At 45.9% G+C, this 24,467-nt stretch overlaps 1 protein-coding gene across 2 annotated transcripts in view; it reads right to left on the bottom strand.

Annotated features, from left to right (window-relative positions):
- The window catches only part of NGEF (neuronal guanine nucleotide exchange factor), a 65,345-nt gene that overhangs the window by 26,904 nt on the left and 13,974 nt on the right, over positions 1 to 24,467 (bottom strand). The window contains exon 3 of one of the 2 annotated variants that reach the window (XM_030575795.1): positions 6,373 to 6,647. In XM_030575795.1, the coding sequence (XP_030431655.1) occupies positions 6,373 to 6,647 (275 nt within the window). Of the gene's footprint in view, positions 1 to 6,372; positions 6,648 to 24,467 lie in introns of those variants that run through there. The other variant, XM_030575796.1, reaches the window with a different exon arrangement.

Genomic DNA, 24,467 nt, shown 5'->3' with positions numbered 1-24,467 from the left:
TGAGGCAAACCTCCACAAGGATTCATAAGGTATACGTTAGGAATTGCCCTTTGAGTCACCTCTTTGAAGTCAAACCTATCTTCTGAATACCTGAAACAACAAAATACCAATTCCATTGTTGTAGACTCCAAATCCAATTCTAGACCATGATGGAGCTGGGATGAGGAAAAGAGGAATGGCAGATGCAGCTTAGTGTATGATGTGGCTCTCCTCTCTCTTCTGGAAAACACTGACCAGGCATCTAGTAGATCAGTGGTCTCAAACATCCAGCCCATTTGATGTATGTATGTGGCCTTCATGGAATATTTGATTTTCTCCAAAAAGATAACCATAGAAAATTTAAACCGAATGTAAACTGACGCAGTGTTATCTTCCTGAGGCTGGAGACAGCCAGAAACAATGGCTTAGAAGTGTGGACCACACTATCCTACCCATCTTGTGAGATGTTAACTAATTAAGACACTTTAAATGAGGCATTAACTATGTCATTGCTGATCATTTTAGCAAATGGAATGAGACAAGGAGTGAAAGTGAAGACCATGACAAAGTTAGGAGCTGCTACAAGATAAGAAATGCAGAAGGAAAAAAGTAAGTAATCTTAAGGGTTACGCTTATTTTCTCACTATGTAAAGCCTAAATGAGACAATAAGCTATTTATCAAACAATAATTAGAAGATTAGTTAGTAAATAAATCACATTCTAGCCCTAATTTCTGAGCACATCTCCATCTGATATTGGTGAAAATTATACTGTGGATTTAAAGTAGCTCTGAATTTATACCCAACGAACAGGCAATAAACCACCACCAAATTTGGTCACTTCCAAAGAAGAAAAGTGACTCCTCTGTCACAGATCGGGAAGAAGAAAGGTTAGCTCTCCAGAGGACAACAATTTTGTTTTGCAGCAACATTTGAGGTTTTGAATTTTTTCATTCCATGCTGAAATTAAAACAAAACTTTTTGGAAGTGTTTGCAAACATGGAGTTGTGGGGGGGGGGGGGGGGGGAAGGGGAGAGAGAGAGGGACTGACTCTCACACTCTTTAAGAGCAGAGTTTTTCATCCCAGATCACTCAGAATCAAGCAGAGCAGGGACTTGAAACTGGTCTCACACTCCTAGGCTGGTGCCCTAATCACCAGGCTACAGAGTGTTGGAGTAATATCTCTTGCTCATGCTATCATGTAACCAGAGAGGCTTGGACTCCAAAACCTTCCTTACAAAAATTTGATCAAAACAATTATGTCTCCATGAAACGTTCTGACTTTGAAACAGCATATTTTGCCAAAATTTCATTTTGGCAAAGATGTTCTGATGAGATCTATTAAGCACCTAACATACCTTGAAACTAGTAAATATCCTAAAGCTGAGGAAAAAGAAGCTAATATAGGAAAATCAATACTGCAGTGGATGGAAGGAGCCAGATGGAGTAAAGTTATAATGGGAACAAGAGAGACAGATTGAAAGGGAGAGAAGAGGACAGAACAGGTGAAGAAAAATGAACTGGCCAACAAAATTCCATTTAAGATTGACACCAACGATGCTCAGCATATAATTTTTGACTCATGCTGAAGAAGTTTCTCTAAAACTGTTTCAACTCAATAAACCTTGATTAAAAGGTTTCTTCTTACTTTTGTGTAAACAGCTTTTCAAAGTCTAATATCTTGGTGACACAATTTGTTTTTAACCTACAGTACTACTCAGGGGCAACGAGTTATACGGACCTGTGGTGCCCGGGCTCCAGCAATATTTAGGGCCCAGGGGCCCGGTTCCACCAATGTTTGGGGCCAGGTCTCTTCTCCCAGCCCCGCCTGCCACCTCTGCATGCCTCCCAAGTGTCCCCCCACACATCTCCCCCAGGCGCCTGAGCGTCCCTTCCTCAAGCTAGTGGTTCCTCCCTGCAGCTCTGCCCTGCCAACATCAACTGCCACCACAGGGTCCTAGCACCCTCTATCCACTAGTACTAGGGCAGGCTGACCCTGCCCCTGCCCTTCCGCCTCGGACTCTTCCCTTTTCCAGCAGGACCCTCCACCAGCACAGAGGGCCCTCCCCGCCCATGGTCACTGCTCCTGCCCCACGCTGGGCAAGGGGCAGCCCCATACCCCACCCTCAGTGAGGCTACAGTGAGGGGCAGCAGCAGGGGAGGAGGGGCACATGTGATGGCAGCCCCCTGCCGGTACCCACCACAGAGGAGGTAAGGGGGCTTCCTAGACCTGAGAGGGGCCCTAGGAGCATGTGCAGTGACAGTGGTGCAAGGTGAGTGTGCTGCTGGGGAGGGGAGAGGGGGCCCCCTCCCCCCGGAGCTCACCGCTGCTGGCGGGGAGAGCGCTGGGGGGAGTCGTTCTCTCTGGCCCCAGCCCCAAGGCAGCCTGCCTGCACCCCAAAATCCTCATCCCCAGCCATGCCCCACCCCAGAGCCTGCACCCCCAACCAGAGCCCTCGCACTCTAATCCTCTACCCCAGCCCTGAGCCCACTTTGGTATTGTGGATCCCTCACCCCTGTACCACAACCCTCTGCCTGAGCCGCTCCCACACTCCAAACCCCTCATCACCAGCCCCAGCCCAGAGCCCTCACATTTTTACATTATTTTAAAAAATATATATCGGCTTATAAGGCAGGTGTAGGGGGGATGGAACATAGACCTGTTCTGAGCACCACCAAAAATTATACAAACCTGCCGTCCCTGGTACTACTAATACACTCAAGTAATTTAATCTATGGTCACTTGTTCCAAGCCCTCCCCAATTACATTCACATTCTGTCACTTCCTCCAGGGCAGTTCACTGTGAGAACCTGAGTAATGTCTCTTCTGGCTTGTTCTTCTATTTTTTGCATCATTAAATTATCTTCCATATAGTTCAAGAATGCTCTTGATGATTCATGTTTTGCTGTGCTTAATGCTCAGCAGATGTCTGGGTAATTAAAGCTACCCATTGGTTATTTAGTCATTTCTGATAATTGTTCCAATAGCATGTCACTTTTTGTCATTTCCTCCTGACCCCTGTGGTCTATAGCACATGTCCATCGCGATTTCTTTTGTTTTTTCCATTACTGTGTTTCAGCCCACGTTATCTTGCAGTCACACCTCCTGCTGTTATTTTATATTTTTCTGCTCTTGTATTCACTTCTAATGTAAAGTGGTACCTCATCCTTCTTTCCTCTTTATTTCTTGCCTATCCAGGGTCATAGTTATATTAATATTCTAATTAGTGACTCACCCCTTCCACCATATTTTGGTAGTGTGAGCAAGGTCATAATTGGTGTCATGAACTACACTTCCTGCTCTTCCTACTTACTATCCAAATTTCTTATATTTTGTATTTTTAAAAAGAGTGAATTCTATTGCTCCTTTTATTGGTCATTGATAACTCCCACCATCTTGTATTCAAGCCTTGTCTGCTTAAAGTGTTACTGGGGTTAACAAAACGTCTTACCCTGTCTGTCCTATTTTAAAACCTACCTAAATCAACCCTGCTAGCTTTGAACAAAGACAGCTGATACCTCATATGCTCAAACAAAAACCATAGTCTAGTCTTCACTCTCTGCAAAAGACAATCCAGTGTTATAAGTAAGGCTATGTTTTAGTCATGGGTATTTTTAGAAAAGTAATGGACAGATCACTGGCAGTAAACAAAAATTCATGGCATATGACCTGTCCATGACTTGTACTATATACCCCTGATTAAAACTTGGGACAGGGGGCTGCAGATGCTTTGGGGGTGTGGGCCAGGGGAGGAGGCACCACAGGTGCTGTGGGGGAGGGCGGCGGTGTGTGGCCCAAGACCCCCACTGGTGCTGGGGTGGGCGGTAAAGTCGGCTGAGCTGGCAGGCTCTGTACCTGGCTCTGTGCGGCTCCCCGGAAGCAGCCAGCATGTTGCTGCAGTTCCTAGGGGGAAAAAAGGTCAGGGGGGCTCTGCGTGCTGCCACTGCCATAAGCGCTGCCTCCACAGCTCCCACTGGCCAGGAAGAGCCCCCAGCCCCTCTGCTGAGGAGCTGCAAGGACATGCTGGCTGCTTCCGGGGAGCTCCCCTAAGGTAAGCACTACCCCATACCCCAGCCCTGAGCCCCTTCCCACACCAAACTACTGCTGCTGGGGTGAGGGCGGTGGCCTGAGACTGCCTTAGCAGTGGCTGGCGCGGCTGGCCCAGGGGCTGCCTGAGCTACTCGGGCAGCCCCAGAGCCAGCCACACCAGCTGCTGCAGAAGTCACAGAATCCATGACCTCCATGACAGACACGCAGTGTTACTTTTAAGATAGTTCTGAGGAAATTCCGTGTCACTGCACACGTGCAGAATTCATGTCCCCCATAGATTTGTTTTCCTCCCAGAAAATACATTTTGCCAGAGAGGTGCTGCAGTTATGCCTTTCTCCCACCAGGGGCTGCTGTGGCACCAGAACAGAGGGAGCCGGCTCACTGGCAGTAGCAGTTAACAGTGGATAGGGAGGAAGAGAGACTGCATTCCTCACAGCACCCTGTCCTAAGGCCAGGTGAGGAGGCAGGACAAGATATGGGTGTGGAGGCAGACAGACAGAGCTGGGCTCATGAGACTGCTGAGGGGTGTCACACAGACTGGTACTGAGAAGGGCTAGTGAGAGGGAACAGACTGTGGTGGGGGCTGAATGAGATTAGGAGTGCAGGGTCACATGGAGATGGAGGTGCAGGGCCACACTGGGACAGTGGGGATGGAAGGAAGAGGGGGGGCTGAGTCAGGGTGCAGGGACACAAGGGCACAGGGGCAGATGTGCCTGACTGAATGGGAGAGGCTGGGGTCAGCCAGGGTCTGTATGGGGGAGGCACCCCAACTCCCGAAAAATCCTCCCCACCCCCTAAAAAAAACCTGTTCCATTCTTCTCCCATCCACACCACCAACAGTCCAAGTTTACTCACAGACTCCTTCCCAGCAATTACTTCCCTCTCCCTCAGCACCTCTGTTACCCGTGGCTCCCCCCAGCCTTTGCACTGCTTTTGCGGGGTGTGGAAAATACAGTTCTGTATAGTAGTTTAAATGAATTATTACTCAAAGTTCTGTATAAATATGCCTGGTAAGGAATGTATTTGTCAAAAAACATTTCCTGAATCTTTTTTGTTGTCTGTATTGTTATGGACATACTTGTTGACAGGTATTTTCCAATAAATTACCAAAATAATTGAAACTGGCGTGATTATATCTTGTTATTTTGACAAATAAAATACACAGAATTTTAAAATAGTGTGTGCAGAATTTTTAAATTTTTGGAGCAGAATTCCCACAGGAGTAAGTGCTTCTGATGGAGTATCTGTACACCATCCTGGCTGAAGAATGAAGGAGTTAAATCCCTTCACTGGCTTGAGAGGAAAAATATCCCAGAGGGACTGCCTGAGGTGCAAAGCCTTTAGACAGTAGCTAATAACAGTGGCCCTGTGGGCTGCTGAAAGGTGGTGCCAACAGCTTTGTCACAGGAGCAGGGAAGCCATAATGAACGTTTTCACTAATGTGTGCATCACTGCGACAGCCCTGAGTCAACAGTCAGCAACCCACTCAATGCATTATTTGACACAGACCTATAAATTAATAGTACAAAAACCATATCCAGAGATAGCATAGTCTGTGCAGTTAAAGTGCGCATACACCCTTATTGACCCAATTTGGCATACTGCAACCATCATTCTGTTTTAAAGTAAATCAGAGAATCAACACTGCAAAATAAGGAAACTCCACTGGGACTGGTGATCAACCATTTAATTCCTTTTATTCCAATTCATTTTTAATTATATTAAAGTCAGTCTTCCTAGGAATGACAGAAAGTATGATTCCTGCCTCTGACATCAGAAGAAGATTATCTGGCATTGAGGGAGGCCAAAGAAGGTACTGTAATTAGTACTTCATTGCTCCTTTACCTCCTTGTAAATCAGCAGTAGCAGTAATGAGAAGCCATGTTCTCCATTGTTGCTACTGAAGTTGCCAGCAGCAAGATTCTCTTCTGATGATGGGGTAGGATACAGACAGGGCTTAAATTCTCAGAAATTATTTCCAAAAGTCTTCCCCATTCGGGGCTCTGGGCTTCAGCTGAGGGGCTAGGGGTCTCAGGGGCTTCAGTGAGGGGGGCACCAGGGCTTCAGCCTCCACAAGAGGCACCAGGGTTCCCGCAGGTTTGAAAATAATAGGCTCTGGCTGAATTTAAGCCCTGGGTACAGGACTTCCTCATGCTCTTTGCAAAGTGAAGTTCATTAGCATTACATATGGGAGTATTTAATAGACCACAATCTGTCACTGGCTGCAGTGGAACGTCCTTATTTTTGAATGTTGATATTTTGACTTAAGTGACTCTAGTCACACAGACTTTAAGCAAAAACCCAGCGGAGAAACTCTTTATTCCCTCTCATGCCTTCCATTACCTCCTGCAGTTTGATCTCATCTGGCTGAAGGATATTCAGGACACCGCTGCTCCTGATCTCTGGAAGATCCTGCCACAAGTTAAACCTGGAGGTGGAGTTCCTGAGCAAGCTGATTTGGGGAAGAGTCCTGCTTTCTGCAGTATTTGTGGGTTCTGCCTCTGATGGCACCTCCTCACTGGCTGAGCACTCCTCGGGGTCTGTCTGTGCATCTTGCAGTCGTCTGGTTTCAATCTCCTGAAGCGTAGATTTATCTCGATATTCCTGATACAAGAGCCCTAGAAGCCAACATGATGGTTAGAGAGCTATTATTGAACAATGTAGGGAAAAGAATATGGATTTATTTTGGCGTGAATATTTTACTTTAGTTCATTGAAGCAAAGAGGTAGAAAGGATCCATTCCAGAGTGAAAGAAAAAGCCAGATGTTGATTTCCCAGCCTCAACTAAAAGCAGAAAGAATAAAATTACAAAACTAGAAGTACATGCAGAATCCGATGAATCCACTATCAGTTTCTGTATGTGAAAATGGAACTGTCTTATTTCTCAGTGGGGTCTTTAGAAAGGTCTGCAAGAAAAGGCTCTTCCCTTATCTTTTTATGATGCTACTATACTATTAAGGATCTACATATCTGCTGAGGAGGTGGCATTATATAAATCTGTTTTCCTTTAATCCCCATTAAAGTCAAGGGAGCATCTTCCATTGACTTCAATGGGGTTAGGATCAGGTCCTTAAAGAGGAAGGGTAATCAGGTAATTAAAGTACTAGATAGACCAGGGATCAGGAGACCTGGGTTCTGTTCCTGGCTTTGCCACTAACTTCCTGGGTGAATTTGAGCATATCACTTAATCTCTCTGTGCCTCTGTTCTCTGTAATACTTCACAGAGGTATAATGAGGATAAATTATTTAATGTTCATGAGGTGCTTGAATATGACAGTGACAAGTGCCAGCCATAGAAAAATTAATCAAACTTTAAGGGAAAACTGCAACCATTTTGTTCAGTTCAGCAGTCTTAAGGCCACCTCACTATATTTAAACTACTAAATGTTTGACAACAATATGTAATTACAATTTACATTTCTGATCTTACAGCACAGAAAACTCTTCAAACGACAGTGGTAGACATTCATGTAATTCAATTAATCTGGTAACCTACTCTCTCATCCTCAATGTTATGTTTAAATGCAGAAAAGTGACTTGGAGTTTAGTGTTCAGAACAGAGATCTGGGAGTCAGGGTTCCTTAGTTCTACCAACCACTGGATTTTGCTCTATGACAAGATATGAGACATCTAGGGCCTAGCGGAATATCTATCAGAACAGGAAGATCTTAATGGGGGAATCCAAAATAAACATCCCCCAACTGAATGAAATAAAATCAGTTATATTCAAAACTATTCAAAGCCACAAATAATATCTAAATGTATTGGTCTTGTCATTTATATATTTTGAGTGCATTCACTCTTAAGTTCCCATTGATTTCCCCAAAATTCCTTCAGAATCTGGGGCAGCAGAAGTTCCACTGAATTAGGCAAAACTTCCTTCTGATTTTCAGGGGCCTACCCCTAACAAAAGAAAACTACAAAATAATCTTGTACTTTGGAAGTTTTAAGCTCTAGTATTTTTCATAAGGCTGCTGTTAGTTGTCCCATTTTGCTCTTTACAGTCATCCGGTGAAAACCAATTGCTTGGATCTAGAATATGAATTACTAGATTTGACAACACAGGAGTGCCAATTGGTCTCCTGTTAGTCATTAACTCCATTTACTTAATATAAATTTGCATTATTTTAATTTCTCTCTCTTGGTTTATATTTGAATCTGATATCTGGTGGGAGAGCAATACAGCAGTGCACAGACAATCCAGAAAGTTTTTGGAGAGTGTTGGCAACAACTTTCTGGTGCAGCTACTGGAGGAACCAACCAGGGCCATTCTCCTCTTGATCTGCTGCTTACAAACAGGGAAGAATTGGTAGGGGAAGTAGAAGTGGGTGGCAACCTAGGCAGCAGTGACCATGAGATGGCTGAATTCAGGATACTCACAAAAGGAAGAAAGGAGAGTAGCAAAATATAGACCCTGGACTTCAGAAAAGCAGACTTGGCTCCCGTAGGGAACTGACGGGCAGGATCCCCTGGGAGAATAGCATGAGGGGGAAAGGAGTCCAGGAAAGCTGGCTGTATTTTAAAGAAGTCTTATTGAGGGCGCAGGAACAAACTATCCCGATATGCAGAAAGAATAGCAAATATGGCAGGCGACCAGCTTGGCTTAACAGTGAAATCTTCGGTGAGCTTAAACACAAAAAGGAAGCTTATAAGAAGTGGAAACTTGGTCAGAAAACTAGGGAGGAATATAAAAATATTGCTCGAGCATCCAGGGGTGTAATCAGGAAGGCCAAAACACTACTGAAGTTGCAGCTTGCAAGGGATGTGACGGGTAACAAGAAGGGTTTCTACAAGTATGTTAGCAACAAGAAAAAGGTCAGGGAAAGCATGGGACCCTTAATGAATGGAGGAGGTAACCTACTGATAGATAATATGGAAAAAGCAGAAGTACTCAATGCTTTTTTTTGCCTCGATCTTCACAGACAAGCTCAGCTCCCACACTGCTGTCCTGGACAACACAGTATGGGGAGGAGGTGAGCAGCCCTCAGAGGTGAAAGAACAGGTTAAGGACTATTTAGAAAAGCTGGACATACACAAGTCCATGGATCCAGATCTAATGCATCCGAGGGTACTAAGGGAATTGGCTGATGTGATTGCAGAGCCATTGGCCATTATCTTTGAAAACTCATGGAGACCCAGGGAGGTCCTGGACAACTGGAAAAAGGTAAATATAGTGCCCATCTTTAAAAAAGGGAAGAAGGAGAACCTGGGGAACTACAGACCGGTCAGCCTCACCTTAGTCCCTGGAAAAATCATGAAGCAGGTCCTCAAGGAACCATTTTGAAGCACTTGGAGGAGAGGAAGGTGATCAGGAACAGTCAACATGGATTCACCAAGGGCAAGTCATGCCTGACCAACCTGATTGCCTTCTATGATGAGATAACTGGCTCTGTGGATATGGGGAAAGCAGTGGACGTGATATATCTTGACTTTAGCAAAGCTTTTGATACAGTCTCCCACAGTATTCTTACCAGCAAGTTAAAAAAGTATGGACTGGATGAATGGACTACAAGGTAGACAGAGCTGGCTAGACTGTCGGGCTCAACGGGTAGTGATCAACGTCTCCATGTCTAGTTGGCAGCTGGTATCCAGCTGAGTGCTCCAGGGTTGGTCCTGGGGCCGGTTTTGTTCAACATCTTTATTAATGATCTGGATGATGGGATGAATTGCAACCTCAGCAAGTTTGCGGATGACACTAAGCTGTAGGGAGAGGTAGATGCTGGAGGGTAGGGATAGGATCCAGAGTGACCTAGAGAAATTGGAGAATTGGGCCAAAAGAAATCTGATGAGGTTCAACAAGGACAAGTGCAGAGCACTGCACTTAGGACAGAAGAATCCCATGCACCACTATAGGCTGAGGACCAACTGGTTAAGCAGCAGTTCTGCAGAAAAGGACCTGGGGATTACAGTGGATGAGAAGCTGGATATGAGTCAGCAGTGTGCCCTTGTTGCCAAGAAGGCTAATGGCATATTGGGCTGCATTAGTAGGAGCATTGCCAGCAGATGGAGGGAAGTGATTATTCCCCTCTATTCGGCACTGGTGAGGCTACATCTGGAGTACTGCATTCAGTTTTTGGCCCCCTATTACAGAAAGGATGTGGACAAATTGAAGAGGGCAACAAAAATGATCAGGGGGCTAGGGCACATGACTTACAAGGAGAGGCTGAGGGAACTGGGGTTATTTAGTCTGCAGAAGAGAAGAGTGAGGGGGAATTTGATAGCAGCCTTCAACTACCCAGAGGGGGGGGTTCCAAAGAGGATGCAGCTTGGCTGTTCTCAGTGGTGGTAGATGACAGAACAAGGAGCAATGGTCTCAAGTTGCAGTGGGGGAGGTCTAGGTTGGATATTAGGAAACACTATTTCACTAGGAGGGTGGTGAAGCACTGGAATGGGTTACCTAGGGAGGTGGTGGAATCTCCATCCTTAGAGGTTTTTAAGGCCCGGCTTAACAAAGCCCTGGCTGGGATGATTTAGTTGGTGTTGGTCCTGCTTTGAGCAAGGGGTTGGACTAGATGACCTCCTGAGGTCCCTTCCAACCCTAATCTTCTATGATTCTAAGTGTTGTGATTGTTAAATGAACAAGGATGCAGGTGTCAGTCATTGCATAAATACTTTATTTTGCTTTACTCAATAAGGGTTAAAATCTATCTGGCAAAATGTATAAATGATATTGTATCTCATAAACAGTTTTCATATGTAACAATGCGAGAAATAGGTCAGGAGTTTGTGTACTAGGTATTTCAATTTTTTTTTGAAACTCAGTACCAATTAATGTTGAACCTACATTTCTAGACATAGTTATGATGGGAAAACTGTGGACATAAGAAACACATTACCACATTCTGTCAGTGTATCTTGTAAACTGTTCTTTCTGGAAAGATATTCAAAACTGGATTAAAATAACAATAAGATTAGCTCTACATTGGAAACCATACGCTTTTCTGTTAGCTTCCTACACTATAAATGAAAGAAAAGAGACTTTCCTTTAAGTTTATCACGATGCTACTTTCATAATCTCTCATTGTCTACTATGCTTATATGGATTCATACATGTTTTCTATTAATCGTAAATAGTGTGCTCAGCCCTATACATAACACAGCGCATGTATTGGGATGTACAGAACATTTAAAGCTTGTGAAGGGAACCCTCCTGAATCAGCACTGACTTTAGTGAGACTCTTCATGTACTTAAACTTAAGCATGTGCTTAAATGTTCTGCTGTGCTGGGGCCCAGAATATTCACTGGCTTAGAGGATCAAGCCTTAAGAGAGCTGGGAAGGCTGGGAAATGCAGTACCTGAGGCATGATGGGGATAAGGGGACTATATAAAAAAGACTACCTCTTCCACAGTAAAGGAGACATGTGGAAGGAAGGAAGTTGTGCTGATGGGTCCTGTCCTGAAAGTTATGGGCAAATAAACCCACTTTGTTTTTGTTTTGAGGAATTGTGGTTTATTCTCTTCATAAACATTTAGAGGCAGATCCCTTTAATAAGGATCTGTCGGGTAGACTCTCTTCTTCTGTTTTTGGAGAAGATGAAATAAAACTCTGGCAACAAAATTCTTGTTTTGTTAATAGGTTCCCTATCTGATCCACCTTTTGTTTGATCTGCCAAAGAGTGAAGACAACATTCCTTTCCAAAGGAGCTTTCAGCCCAAATGCAGAGGCAAAGTAAGAGAGACACAGACAGACTTGGATTACCAGATGTAAGTTGTTATAGGGTGTTGCAAAGTTTTTTCCTAATAAGTCTGTAATATTATAATTAACTTAGAAGTGTCAGCATAGGTATGGTTGGAGAGAGAAACACATTTTAAAGAAGGATTTGAAGGTAGAGGGAAGCCTACCTAGTGCACTGCCTTGGGGAGGGTGTTCCAGACATAGAGAAAGTATGAAAGCATGAACATGATATTGGGAGGACAGAAAAGAGGATGAGTAGGAAGACCTTTGGGCAGAGCAAAGACAGCAAAAAGCCAAATACTATAATATGAAAACAGAGATATAGGCAGTGATAGACTTGGGAAGGGTACTGCTGGTAAGGATGGGAAGCATGAACTTGATATGGAAGGTAAGGGGAGTTTATGTGACTGGAGCAGCAGGTGAAGATGATTTTATCTGCAGTATTTTGGGACAGACTGAAGGGAAGCAAAGTGAGAATCAGGAAAGTTAAGCAGGAGGCTATGGTGATCATGGCCTAGAGAGGCATTTTAGATGGACTGAAAGGTAGGATTTGATTTTTTTAAGAAGTTGAAAAGAGAGACAGAAATTATGATCTGGGATTGGCCTGAATATGGGGACAGAGGAGGAGTCAAAGATTACACTAAAGATACATGTACTTCTTGTTACAAAAGTTTTATTGAGCAATGGCTGTCTAGGTATTAGCTGGTTTTAACAATGCAAATCTTAGAATCAGAGTGTGGAAGTATGAAATTGTTGTCACATTGATTTAAATGGCTAAAGTAGTGGTTTGCATCTATGCTAGTCATAGGTTTTATATATTCTCATTTTGAACCCTCTCTCTGCTATTATTTTACTTCATTTTGTCCATTTGTATTAAAAACTGAAAATTGGGCTAGCCTGGACCCTATGAGTCCTGCATTGGCACATCATCTTCTGGTGCCCCGGCCACCCACAGACCCAACAAGTCTGGGCCTCCCCTGTTACTCTCATAGGGGGTGCCTTTTCCGGGCAGGGCCTCCCTGCTCCCTCCCGATAGGGGCACTCCCTTTTCAAGTGCCTTTGTCGCACACAGGCAAAACAGTCATTAAGTCCAGGCCCTGGCCTCTCGCCCCTGGCGCCTGGTCTCTTATAGGGTCCAGGTGCCCACTCCCATAGCAGCCAAAGCAACGCCCTCTGCCGCTCAGCCAGATGGGCTGCCCAGGCCCTCCAATAACTGCTCCTCTTCTCCACCATTTTAGACTCAGTCCTTCTTCCAGACAACTGTCCCACAGTCCTCGCGCTTGCTGGCACAATCCGCCCAGTCCTCACTCTTGCTCAGCCCCTTGTATCAAGGGCAGACTGCTCGTGCCCACTTCTCCACCACATGCAGAGGAGCGGACTCACCCCTGCAGCGCCTCCTGCTAGTCTGTTCCAGGAATTAGCTCATTCCACCTCCAGAGTGCCCTCTGCAGGCTGGTGGTCCACCTGTCCTCTGGCCCCCGTGTCCTTCCCTGGACCTGGTGCCCCTTTTACTTGGGGTGCTGCCCGCGGGCAGTACCCTGTCTCTAGCTCCCTGCAGCCAGGCCCTTCTCCCTCTACAGGCAGAGGGAGACTCTTGAGCTCCTGATTCACAGCCTCTTTATACAGGCCAGCTGAGTCCATTTGGGGCGTGGCCACAGCTGCGGCTGTTTCCCCACTTAGCCTGGGCCGCTCTCCCAGCCTGCCAGCCCTCTCCCAGGGCTTGCTCCAATTCCGTCAGGGCTGGAGCAGGTCATCACCCCGCTACAGTATCTAACAGTATATATATTCCAGTGTTTCCTGGAGCCATTTGGAATGAATTCTGGTTCACTGCACCCACCTGGAATAGATTCCAAGTTTGACTCGCAGAGGTCTGCTTGGCCCTAATTTTAAAACCCGCCCTGGACCCAAGATAAAGTTGAGCACAGCCAATCTGAACCTAACCCGAGAATGTTAAGTTGTTTTCAGAACCAGCCTGACCCAAACCCAACACTTCCTCCCAAACCTGTGTCAGCACTGCCACCTTGTCCTTGGGGTTTGGCCTGTGGGAGCTTCCTGCTCGCCACGCCCCAGGCTTGCCATCCATCTCCAGCTGCCTTCCTGCCTAATGGGTTGGCCTTGTGGTAGCTGTATGTCCTACTCCTGCCAGCCTCCACAGCTTCACTGAGCTGTATGTGCTGCCAAACAAGAGGCACTATAATCCAACGTTAAACTGTATTGTACTGCTCAGCCACTAGGTGGCTCTGTGTGTAACATACCTGGTTTTAAACAAATCTCAGCCTTCCCTAGCAGAGCATTATGACACTTATGATTACAGCCCTGCGTGGATACAAAAATGTGTATCCGCATCCGATCTGCGATCCATAAAAATTGTCTGCAGATATCTGCATCCACAGATATGGATAACTGCAGATGTCCACTGATTTGCAGGGCTCTAAACAGCTCCACAGATCACCGTGCAGCAGTGCCCAGTGGCACCGCAACGGAGGGTGGGGGAAGGAGGAGTCTCGGCCATCCACTTTTCACAGGGGTGGACCCCTCCCCCTTCCCTGTCCCAACCCCTACCCCCTCTCCTCTCTGGCCAGGCCAGCATGGAGCTTAGACGGACAGCCCTGGGGAGCCACAGTGGACCCTCCACCTACCCGGGTGGCCAGCTGTGAGGAACCACAGCGCAGACCCTGTGCCTGCCCTGGGCAGGGAGCCTGGGGGGCAGGGACATGGACCGGGGGCTTCTCAGGCCCCCTGCCCAGGGCCGGCGAAGGGTCTGCCACAGTCCCCACAGCTGCCAACCTGGCTCTTATCCTGGCTGGGCTGCAGGTCCGAGGTGCCCTCCTCACCCACCCACCCCCAGCCAGACCTGGTCAGAGAGAGCCGTGTTGGCAGCTGTGGGGAGCCTAGGTCACTCCACCTGCTCTGGTGAGTCTGTGCTGCAGCTCCAGAGCCCTGCGCAGATAAAAATTTGTATCTACATCCAAGCTGCTATCTGCAAAAATGGTCCATGGATATAATAAACTGGATAGCTGCGGATTTGCAGGGCTCTACTTATGATGAATACATCTGGTGTGTATAAGCAAGCCTTATGACCAGTCCATATCTGGTACAGAAGAATGTGACATGGTGTCAGGAGTAAACTAAGAATAGAGACAGAAGGAACAGCAATAAAGGATGCAGGATCTCATCGCAATGCTATTCTTCCGTACCCCAGAGAATTTCAACTTTGACAAACCTTCACAATGAACAGACTGGAAGCAGTATTTTGCAAGATTTCAAATGGCAAACAAAATACTCAAAGAAACTGAAGATACATAAGTATCTTTTTTAATTTATGCTATGGGGAAGCAAGCAGACCCTATCTTTAAATCTTTTGACTTTACTGAAGAAAGTCACAAATGACTGTGAAAGGGTTCTGGCTATGTTTGATGCATACTTTATACCCCAGAAAAATGTGGTTTATGAAAGAGGATGTTTTCATCAGAGAATCTGAGAACCAAGGGAAAATATTGAATGTTTTATAAGAACTCTGCAGACAGTGGCTGAAAACTGTAATTTTGGAAATGAAAAAACATGAAAATATCAGACAGAGGCTGGTTATTGGGTTAACAAATATAAATATTTCATGGCAGCTACAACTCAAGAAAGATTTAACCCTAGGCACAGCTATACAGATGGCAAAGCAGTCAGAATTAGTCAAACAGTACAAAAGACAGGCAAACTGAAAAACCTGAAACCTGCTTAGAAACTATAAATAGACACTTGAGTGTTAAGTTATTATCATAAAACCCCTGAGGCAAGGAGAGAGAACTCTGAGGCTAAAGAAGGACAAATTCCAGACTACACACACAAGGTGTGGGAAAAGTCTTATCCAAAGAGATGATGCATGTCCAGCTAGAGGCACACTATGTAATAAGTGCATAAAATGTGCACATTTTGCTTCTGTTTTCACACCAAAGCAGTCAGGGAGTTGACTCATATTACAGAGGATCAAGAGCCATTTTTTCCAGACTCTAGCTCTTGTATTGACATAGAGGCTGCCTGGAGAGTAAAACTGAATATTCATAGCAAGACAATTGACTTAGGAGCTGCCCTCACCAGTCATCTCAGAAGGGATTCACAATCACCTTTAACCCCTCCCAGAGCTAAAGTCACCTGACACAGCTCTGAGTAGCCATGGAAGTATTCTTAATTGCATGAACCAGTTCATCACAGAACTAGTTTACAAAGATAGAAGTTTTGCATTCAAGTGTATGTGATCAAAGGACCACAGACCAATACCCTTCTCAGCCGCAGTGTGGCAGCCATGATGGGTTTAGTTAGAAAGGTAGATGAACTTAATGGAATATTTGGTGATATTGGGATTTTGAAAGGCGATCCAGTACAAAGAAACTTGAGATTTGTGGGCACAAATGATACTGCGAGGTGTGACGCTGAGCAGATCAAGAGTGACTACAGGGCTCTGGGAGTACGGGTTAAGGAGTTTGAGCGCAGGTGGTATTCTCTTCGATTCTTCCTGTTGAAGGTAGGGGTCCGGGCAGAAACAGATGCATCGTGGAGGTGAATGCCTGGCTGCGAAGATGGTGTCGCCAGGAGGGCTTTGGCTTCCTCGACCACGGGATGCTATTTGAGGAAGGACTGCTAGGAACAGATGGCGTTCACCTTTCGAAGCGGGGAAAGGCCTTATTTGCGCACAGACTGGCTAACCTAGTAAGGAGGGCTTTAAACTAGGTTCGACGGGGACAGGTGAGCAAAGCCCACAGGTAAGTGGGGAACAAGACCTGGGAGATGGGTTGGAAACAGGAGGGAGCACGGGCTATAATGGCAGAGAGGAAGGAGGGTCAGGGCAAAGCTCGGAGGCAAGATCAAACCAGTATCTTAGATGCCTTTATACAAATGCAAGAAGTATGGGTAATAAGCAGGAAGAACTGGAAGTGCTAATAAATAAATACAACTATGACATTATTGGCATTACTGAAACTTGGTGGGATAATACACGCGACTGGAATGTTGGTGTGGATGGGTATAGTTTGCTCAGGAAGGATAGACAGGGGAAAAAGGGAGGAGGTGTTGCCTTATATATTAAAAATGTACACACTTGGACTGAGGTGGAGATGGACATAGGAGACGGAAGGGTGGAGAGTCTCTGGGTTAGGCTAAAAGGGGTAAAAAACACAGGTGATGTCGCGCTGGGAGTCTACTACAGGCCACCTAATCAGGCGGAAGAGGTGGATGAGGCTTTTTTCAAACAACTAACAAAATCATCCAAAGCCCAAGATTTGGTGGTGATGGGGGACTTCAACTATCCAGATATATGTTGGGAAAATAACACCGCGGGGCACAGACTATCCAATAAGTTCCTGGACTGCATTGCAGACAACTTTTTATTTCAGAAAGTTGAAAAAGCTACTAGGGGGGAAGCTGTTCTAGACTTGATTTTAACCAATAGGGAGGAACTTGTTGAGAATTTAAAAGTAGGAGGAAGCTTGGGTGAAAGTGATCATGAAATCATAGAATTTGCAATTCTAAGGAAAGGTAGAAGGGAGTACAGCAGAATAGAGACAATGGATTTCAGGAAGGCGGATTTTGGTAAGCTCAGAGAGCTGATAGGCAAGGTCCCATGGGAATTAAGACTGAGGGGAAAAACAACTGAGGAAAGTTGGCAGTTTTTCAAAGGGACACTATTAAGGGCCCAAAAGCAAACTATTCCGATGGTTAGGAAAGATAGAAAATCTGGCAAAAGACCACCTTGGCTTACCCTTGAGATCTTGCGTGACCTACAAAATAAAAAGGCGTCATATAAAAAATGGAAACTAGGTCAGATCACAAAGGATGAATATAGGCAAATAACACAGGAATGCAGAGGCAAGATTAGAAAAGCAAAGGCACAAAATGAACTCAAACTAGCTATGGGAATAAAGGGAAACAAGAAGACTTTTTATCAATACATTAGAAGCAAGAGGAAGACTAAGGACAGGGTAGGCCCACTGCTCAGTGACGAGGGGTAACAGTAACGGGAGACTTGGAAATGGCAGAGATGCTTAATGACTTCTTTGTTTCGGTCTTCACTGAGAAGTCTGAAGGAATGTCTAGTATAGTGAATGCTTACGGGAAGAGGGTAGGTTTAGAAGAGAAAATAAGGAAAGAGCAAGTAAAAAACTCACTTAGAAAAGTTAGATGCCTGCAAGTCACCAGGGCCTGATGGAATGCATCCTAGAATACTCAAGGAGTTAATAGAAGAGGTATCGGAGCCTCTAGCTATTATCTTTGGGAAATCATGGGAGACGGGGGAGATTCCAGAAGACTGGAAGGGGGCAAATATAGTTCCCATCTATAAAAAGGGAAATAAAAACAACCCAGGAAACTACAGACCAGTTAGTTTAACTTCTGTGCCAGGGAAGATAATGGAGCAGGTAATCAAAGAAATCATCTGCAAACACTTGGAAGGTGGTAAGGTGATAGGGAATAGCCAGCATGGATTTGTAAAGAACAAATCGTGTCAAACTAATCTGATAACGTTCTTTGATAGGATAACGAGCCTTGTGGATAAGGGAGAAGCAGTGGATGTGATATACCTAGACTTTAGTAAGGCATTTGATACAGTTTTGCATGATATTCTTATAGATAAGCTAGGAAAGTACAATTTAGATGGGGCTACTATAAGGTGGGTGCATAACTGGCTGGATAACCGTACTCAGAGAGTAGTTGTTAATGGCTCCCAATCCTGCTGGAAAGGTATAACAAGTGGGGTTCCGCAGGGGTCTGTTTTGGGACCGGTTCTGTTCAATATCTTCATCAACGATTTAGATGTTGGCATAGAAAGTACGCTTATTAAGTTTGCAGACGATACCAAACTGGGAGGGATTGCAACTGCTCTGGAGGACAGGGTCAAAATTCAAAATGATCTGGATAAATTGGAGAAATGGTCTGAGGTACACAGGATGAAGTTCAATAAAGATAAATGCAAAGTGCTCCACTTAGGAAGGAACAATCAGTTTCACACATACAGAATGGGAAGAGACTGTCTAGGAAGGAGTATGGCAGAAAGAGATCTAGGGGTCATAGTGGACCACAAGCTTAATATGAGTGAACAGTGTGATACTGTTGCAAAAAAAGCAAACATGATTCTGGGATGCATTAACAGGTGTGTTGTAAACAAGACACGAGAAGTCATTCTTCCGCTTTACTCTGCGCTGGTTAGGCCTCAACTGGAGTATTGTGTCCAGTTCTGGGCACCGCATTTCAAGAAAGATGTGGAGAAATTGGAGAGGGTCCAGAGAAGAGCAACAAGAATGATTAAAGGTCTTGAGAACATGACCTATGAAGGAAGGCTGAAGGAATTGGGTTTGTTTAGTTTGGAAAAGAGAAGACTGAGAGGGGACATGATAGCAGTTTTCAGGTATCTAAAAGGGTGTCATCAGGAGGAGGGAGAAAACTTGTTCACCTTAGCCTCCAATGACAGAACAAGAAGCAATGGGCTTAAACTGCAGCAAGGGAGATTTAGGTTGGACATTAGGAAAAAGTTCCTAACTGTCAGGGTAGTTAAACACTGGAATAGATTGCCTAGGGAAGTTGTGGAATCTCCATCACTGGAGATATTTAAGAGTAGGTTAGATAAATGTCTATCAGGGATGGTCTAGACAGTATTTGGTCCTGCCATGAGGGCAGGGGACTGGACTCGATGACCTCTCGAGGTCCCTTCCAGTCCTAGAGTCTATGAGTCTATGAGACAACGCTGAACCATACAGTGTACATACCCCTCGCTGGATTCTTATCTATTACTTCATAAAGTGGAAAATGAGTTAGAGAGAATGGTGCGGATGGGCATAATTGAGAAAATTGCTGAGCCAACAGCATAGTGTGCCACAATACTACCCGTTATAAAGAAAAATGGAAAAATATGAATGTGTGGATCTTAAAGGACTTAATGAAGCAGTCCCAACATTGCATGACTTCCTCCCAAAAGTGAAAGGAGGTACAGAATTCTCATAGCTGATTCTGGCAAATTAGCCAAAGAAAGGGCTAAACTGACTACATTTATCACATCCTTTGGGAGATTTTGTTTTCAAAGATTATCTTTTGGGATTACCAGTGCACCTGAAATTTTCCAAAGAAAGATGGTAGAACTGTTAATGAACACAAATGGAGTTGTAGGTTTCATGGGTGATATTCCGATATACGGATCTTCATTGAGGGTTTTGTTGTGTCCTTTCACTCAAGTCCTAAACCTAAGCAGTCAGTTTAGACCAGGGGTCGGCAACCTTTCAGAAGTGGTGTGCCGAGTCTTCATGTATTCACTCTAATTTTAACCTTTTTAGAAGGTCTCTTTCTATAACTCTATAATATATAACTAAACTATTGTTGTATGTAAAGTAAATAAGGTTTTTAAAATGTTTAAGAAGCTTCATTTAAAATTAAATTAAAATGCAGAGCCCCCCCGGACCAGTGGCCAGGACCTGGGCAGTGTGAATGCCACTGAAAATCAGCTCATGTGCTACCTTCGGCACACATGCCATAGGTTGCCTACTCCGGTCTAGACTGAAGCTAAACAAGGAAAAGTGCATTTTCTGCATGCCCCAAATCAAGTTTCTGGGACAGACGAACAAAAATGGAATCAATCCTAGTCTTGAGAAAGTGAAAGCAATTCAAGAATTGATTGCACCAATGAATGTACTAGAACTGAGAGGTACACCAGGGATGATAAATTATTTTGGTCAATACCCACAAGACCTTTCTACAGTGCAAAACCACTGAATGACTGTTGAAGTCCAACACATTGTGCCTATGGGTGCCAAATCAAAAAACTGCCTTCAAAAAGGTAAAAAAAGTATCTCAACAGCTTCAGTTCCTAATTACTATGATATCACTGTGGGTTTGTTGACAACACACCATAAACAGCTTGTAACACTCATCAATGGAAAAGATCTTGATCAAGCACCTCTGAGAGGCAAATGTCTATTGCTAAGATTAATGTAATTTAACTCAATTGCTAGATGTATTCCTGGGAAAAATCTGGTAGCAGCAGATGCTCTGTCATGGAGGCCAGCATCGCACTCAGTTACGTGTAAGTTTGAAGATGACATAAAGGCATATGTATATATTGTGGACACACAAACCAGTGTCAGAAAAGAGACTATTTTCGCTACAGAAAGCAACCTTGACAGACATGCAACTTCAGGAAGTTCTAAGTTGCATTGGGACAGCTGGCCCTGTTTGACCCCCAAGTGGGGCCCCAGGGCCAGACTACGGGTGCTCCGGCCTCCACCCCCCCCAACGGATTTTTCCCCCAGCCCTCAGAACTGCCACCTGTCACGCTCAGAAAGCAGAACTTGCAACAGGAAGCCTTGTGGTTAGCCAGCCTGAAGAGACCAAGTTCCCCTGACAATAGTCGCTTCCTGGGTAGAGACGTTGGGGCCCGACTGCCTCCCTTGTATGGGCATATGCCACTCGCGACCCCCCAATTGGCTTATCACAAACAATGACGACAAATTTACTATATATTGCCGGTCCCCTCCCGGGGACGGGCGGAGAGCCCCCGAATTCCTGTCGAAACCGTATCCAGGCCTGATCACCCTGCATGCTCTCTCGGCTCACGCGTTTCCTGAAGCCTAACCGGTTGCCGGCCGTAATGAAACTTTTGTGGTTTGTATGTGTAAGTATAATTAGCTGTTAAGTATTCTGTACTGGTAGATAAGAGGCAAAGACTGATTCTAGCCGCCCCAAGATTCCTGCTAGGGGAAACCCGTTGACCAGGAACTCTTGAAAGCAAGGGGGATCAGTTAAGCCTCACAATTTATTTAGGGAAATTAGTTGCTGCACTTATGATTACTAATAGCACCAATATCACTTTTACTAACCCCTGGAATGATTTAGATAACTATTGGGACTTAGAAAAATACCAGGGCCAGCTTTTATTTGTAATTGCAGTATTTGTATTATTTGCTTTGGTAGTGTGTTGTAAGCCCCAGATGTAACTGATCGTGTTCTCCCTTATCATTATCTGTGATTCATTTAATAAACCCTTATTCTCTTAAACACTAAGAGTGATTGCTTGCGTGCTCTCCGTCGCTACCCGTGGGCACTTGACACCCCCCCCAGGGCATCCAGTGATCGAACCTCCGCCCTACCCCAACGCTCATTACCCGGTAGATAACGGGCACCTGGTGGCCATATTGGTGGAGCAAGGGGCGAGAGTAATCAGTAATCAACATGGCGTCACGAACAGGATGCCTTCGGGAGGGTCAGTGCCCGTGGTGTAGTGGGGACCGTGAACAATCTGAGCTCGAGCAATTTCAACACTTACAATTTCACCAACTGGCCAGCAGACAGTCTGCGAGGCCCACCCTAGATTGGGTTTGTACTATAGAGTCAGGGTCAGGGTCGAAAAGCTATACTACCTCATTAACCCTGCCTGCCGTAGGATGCCTCCTCCACTGCCACCCCACCTTTAAGTGTCAGCCGGCCGATGGTTCCCTGCAACCCCAGTGCACGGGGGTTGCGGAAACTAGTCGGACTGAGACACCGTCAGGCATTTGGAAGGAGTGTAGCCGTATCATCAAAAAATCCGGGGCCACCGTTTCTAAACTCATACCCCCGCCCCGGGTACAGCCAGGTGATCCTGCCCACGGGTTGCTAGCCCAGTTACTGCAGGAATTAGAGCAGACCAGGCGGACAAAGAAACTTAGACCAGACGAGTTTAAGTCGGAGGACGTGTCCACGGTCTTGTTCAGTGCACTTAACAAAGCGCTGGACCTCTGTGCGGTCCTTCATGGAAGCACTATGTTTGCTGCTAAACAAGCCGCTGCGAGCGGTACCGACAGTGTAGAAAGTGAGATAAGTGACAAGGAGCAGGAGGACGGGAGTCAGGCTGGTAAAAGCCCACCCCCCTATGAAGCTCCCCCTTCGATCTACCCTGCTCTCCCCCCTGCTCTTCCCTCAGCCCCACCTGCGCCTGAGCAGGAGAGGCAGATGGAGGCAATGCCCGTTGCTATCACTAAAAGTAAGGTGGATTATGAGACAGGTCAGACAGTTACGACTACCGAGTATCGAACTCGCACCAAGGCGGAGATGAAGGAATTTTTGGCAGACACGAGGCGCAGGGAGGGCGAGGCACCCCTAGTGTGGCTGGGTCGTCTGGCCCTGGATCACGGGGCAGAGACGGTAGACAGGGAGGAAGCCGCTGTTCTGGCAAAAACGTCCAATTGGGCGTCGGGGTTCCCAGGTCATCATCTCTTGGGAAATCAGCTATGGCCGATTACCACCCCGGCCGCGGCCGTCTTGACCATGAAAGGCAGTTTTAGGGGACTGTATGTGCCTCCTGGCAGCGTAAATACACCCCATGAGATCATCTGGGCTATTGCCGGAGCGTCCATCGTAACGTGGGATGCACAAGCGGTGCCGTTAAATTTAAGCGACGAACAGGTTCAGACAGGTGTCCCCTTTATTTATGTCACAGACCCCACTGAAATCCCGGTCCACCGGGACGCGGTGGACTTGGCCGTAGAGGGCGCCCCACCGATTGACACAGGGGGACTCCTGCTGTTGCAAAGTTGGGTGGGGCAACCCCTTATTACCTTATATGAGGCCGTGTCCCGGCTCCGAATGCCACCGACCCCGACGAATCCCATTTCAGCCCTTCCAGCTGGGAACCCTGTTAATAAGGGTCAGCCTAAACACCCTGAACGAACCAAGGCTGAAAGGGCGCTTTTTGGGTTCCTATTACATAAGGGGATCCCCAAGGAGGCACTGCGGAAGATGTCTGATACCCAACAGCAAGATTTGGGAAAACAGTTAGGATGGAAGGATTGGGATGACTATTTGAGGACAAAAAACGAGTAGAGGCCGGGTGCGCCCCGGCCTCCACAGAGACTTGGGATGACCGACCATACCACACCCTATTAGTAGCTGGTCCCAAACCCCCTTACACCCCTGTATCCTTTCTGTTGGACACCGGAGCTCAAATCTCCGTTATAAAATCCGATGTGCCCCACGTACCCACAAGTTCTACTATGTTTGTCCAGGGTCTTAACAGTATTGAAGAAAAGCCTGTAGTCAGCTTTACTTTAATTCATAAGGGGTACAAGCGAAAAGTAAAGGCATTGTTGGGAGGAACCAATTTGTTGGGGGTTGGGGATATAAAACGACTGCGATTACAAAAACAGGTCTGTCAGGCCCTGCCTGTCGCCCTGTCACCCGATGACCCCCCCCCTTATAGCCCCGAGCTTGTTAATAACAGTTCATGGAAATTTTCCCCTATTCCCACGAAGCCTGAAGGCATCCCCCTCATTAAGCAGCTGCTCGACCAGTTGTTAAAGGAGGGACGGATAGTACAGGCGACCGCGTCCAACTATCTATCTCCCGGCTGGGGTATCCCCAAGCCCGGCAACCCCTCTGAATTTCGATTGGTAATTGATTATAGGCAGGCAAATAGCCGAGTCAGACACCTCCCGTTTGCAGGCCCAGCCACCATTCCAGAAATACGGCAGCAGCTAAGTGATGCCGGTGGGAGGTGGGCCTGCACCCTGGATTTAAAGGATATGTTCTATCAAATTCCTTTGGAGGACAAACCCCAAATCTTAAATTTCGCTTTCCAGGGCGCGCAGTACCAGTGGAAGGTGTGCCCTCAGGGGTTCTGTAATTCCCCAGCCTTGGCAACGGCCGCTCTTGCGAAAACCTTAAAAGGGGTAGAAGCCACTGGGGGCACCACCATTTTAGCCTATGTGGACGACATAATTGTAATTGGGCCCAACGAACACATTGTTCAGCACGTAACTA

This window comes from Gopherus evgoodei, chromosome 9 (genome assembly GCF_007399415.2).
Source record: "Gopherus evgoodei ecotype Sinaloan lineage chromosome 9, rGopEvg1_v1.p, whole genome shotgun sequence".
NCBI classification, from domain to species: Eukaryota; Metazoa; Chordata; order Testudines; family Testudinidae; genus Gopherus; species Gopherus evgoodei.
The sequence above is the reverse complement of the archived record's forward strand: the minus strand, read 5'-3'. Positions and strand labels throughout refer to the sequence as shown.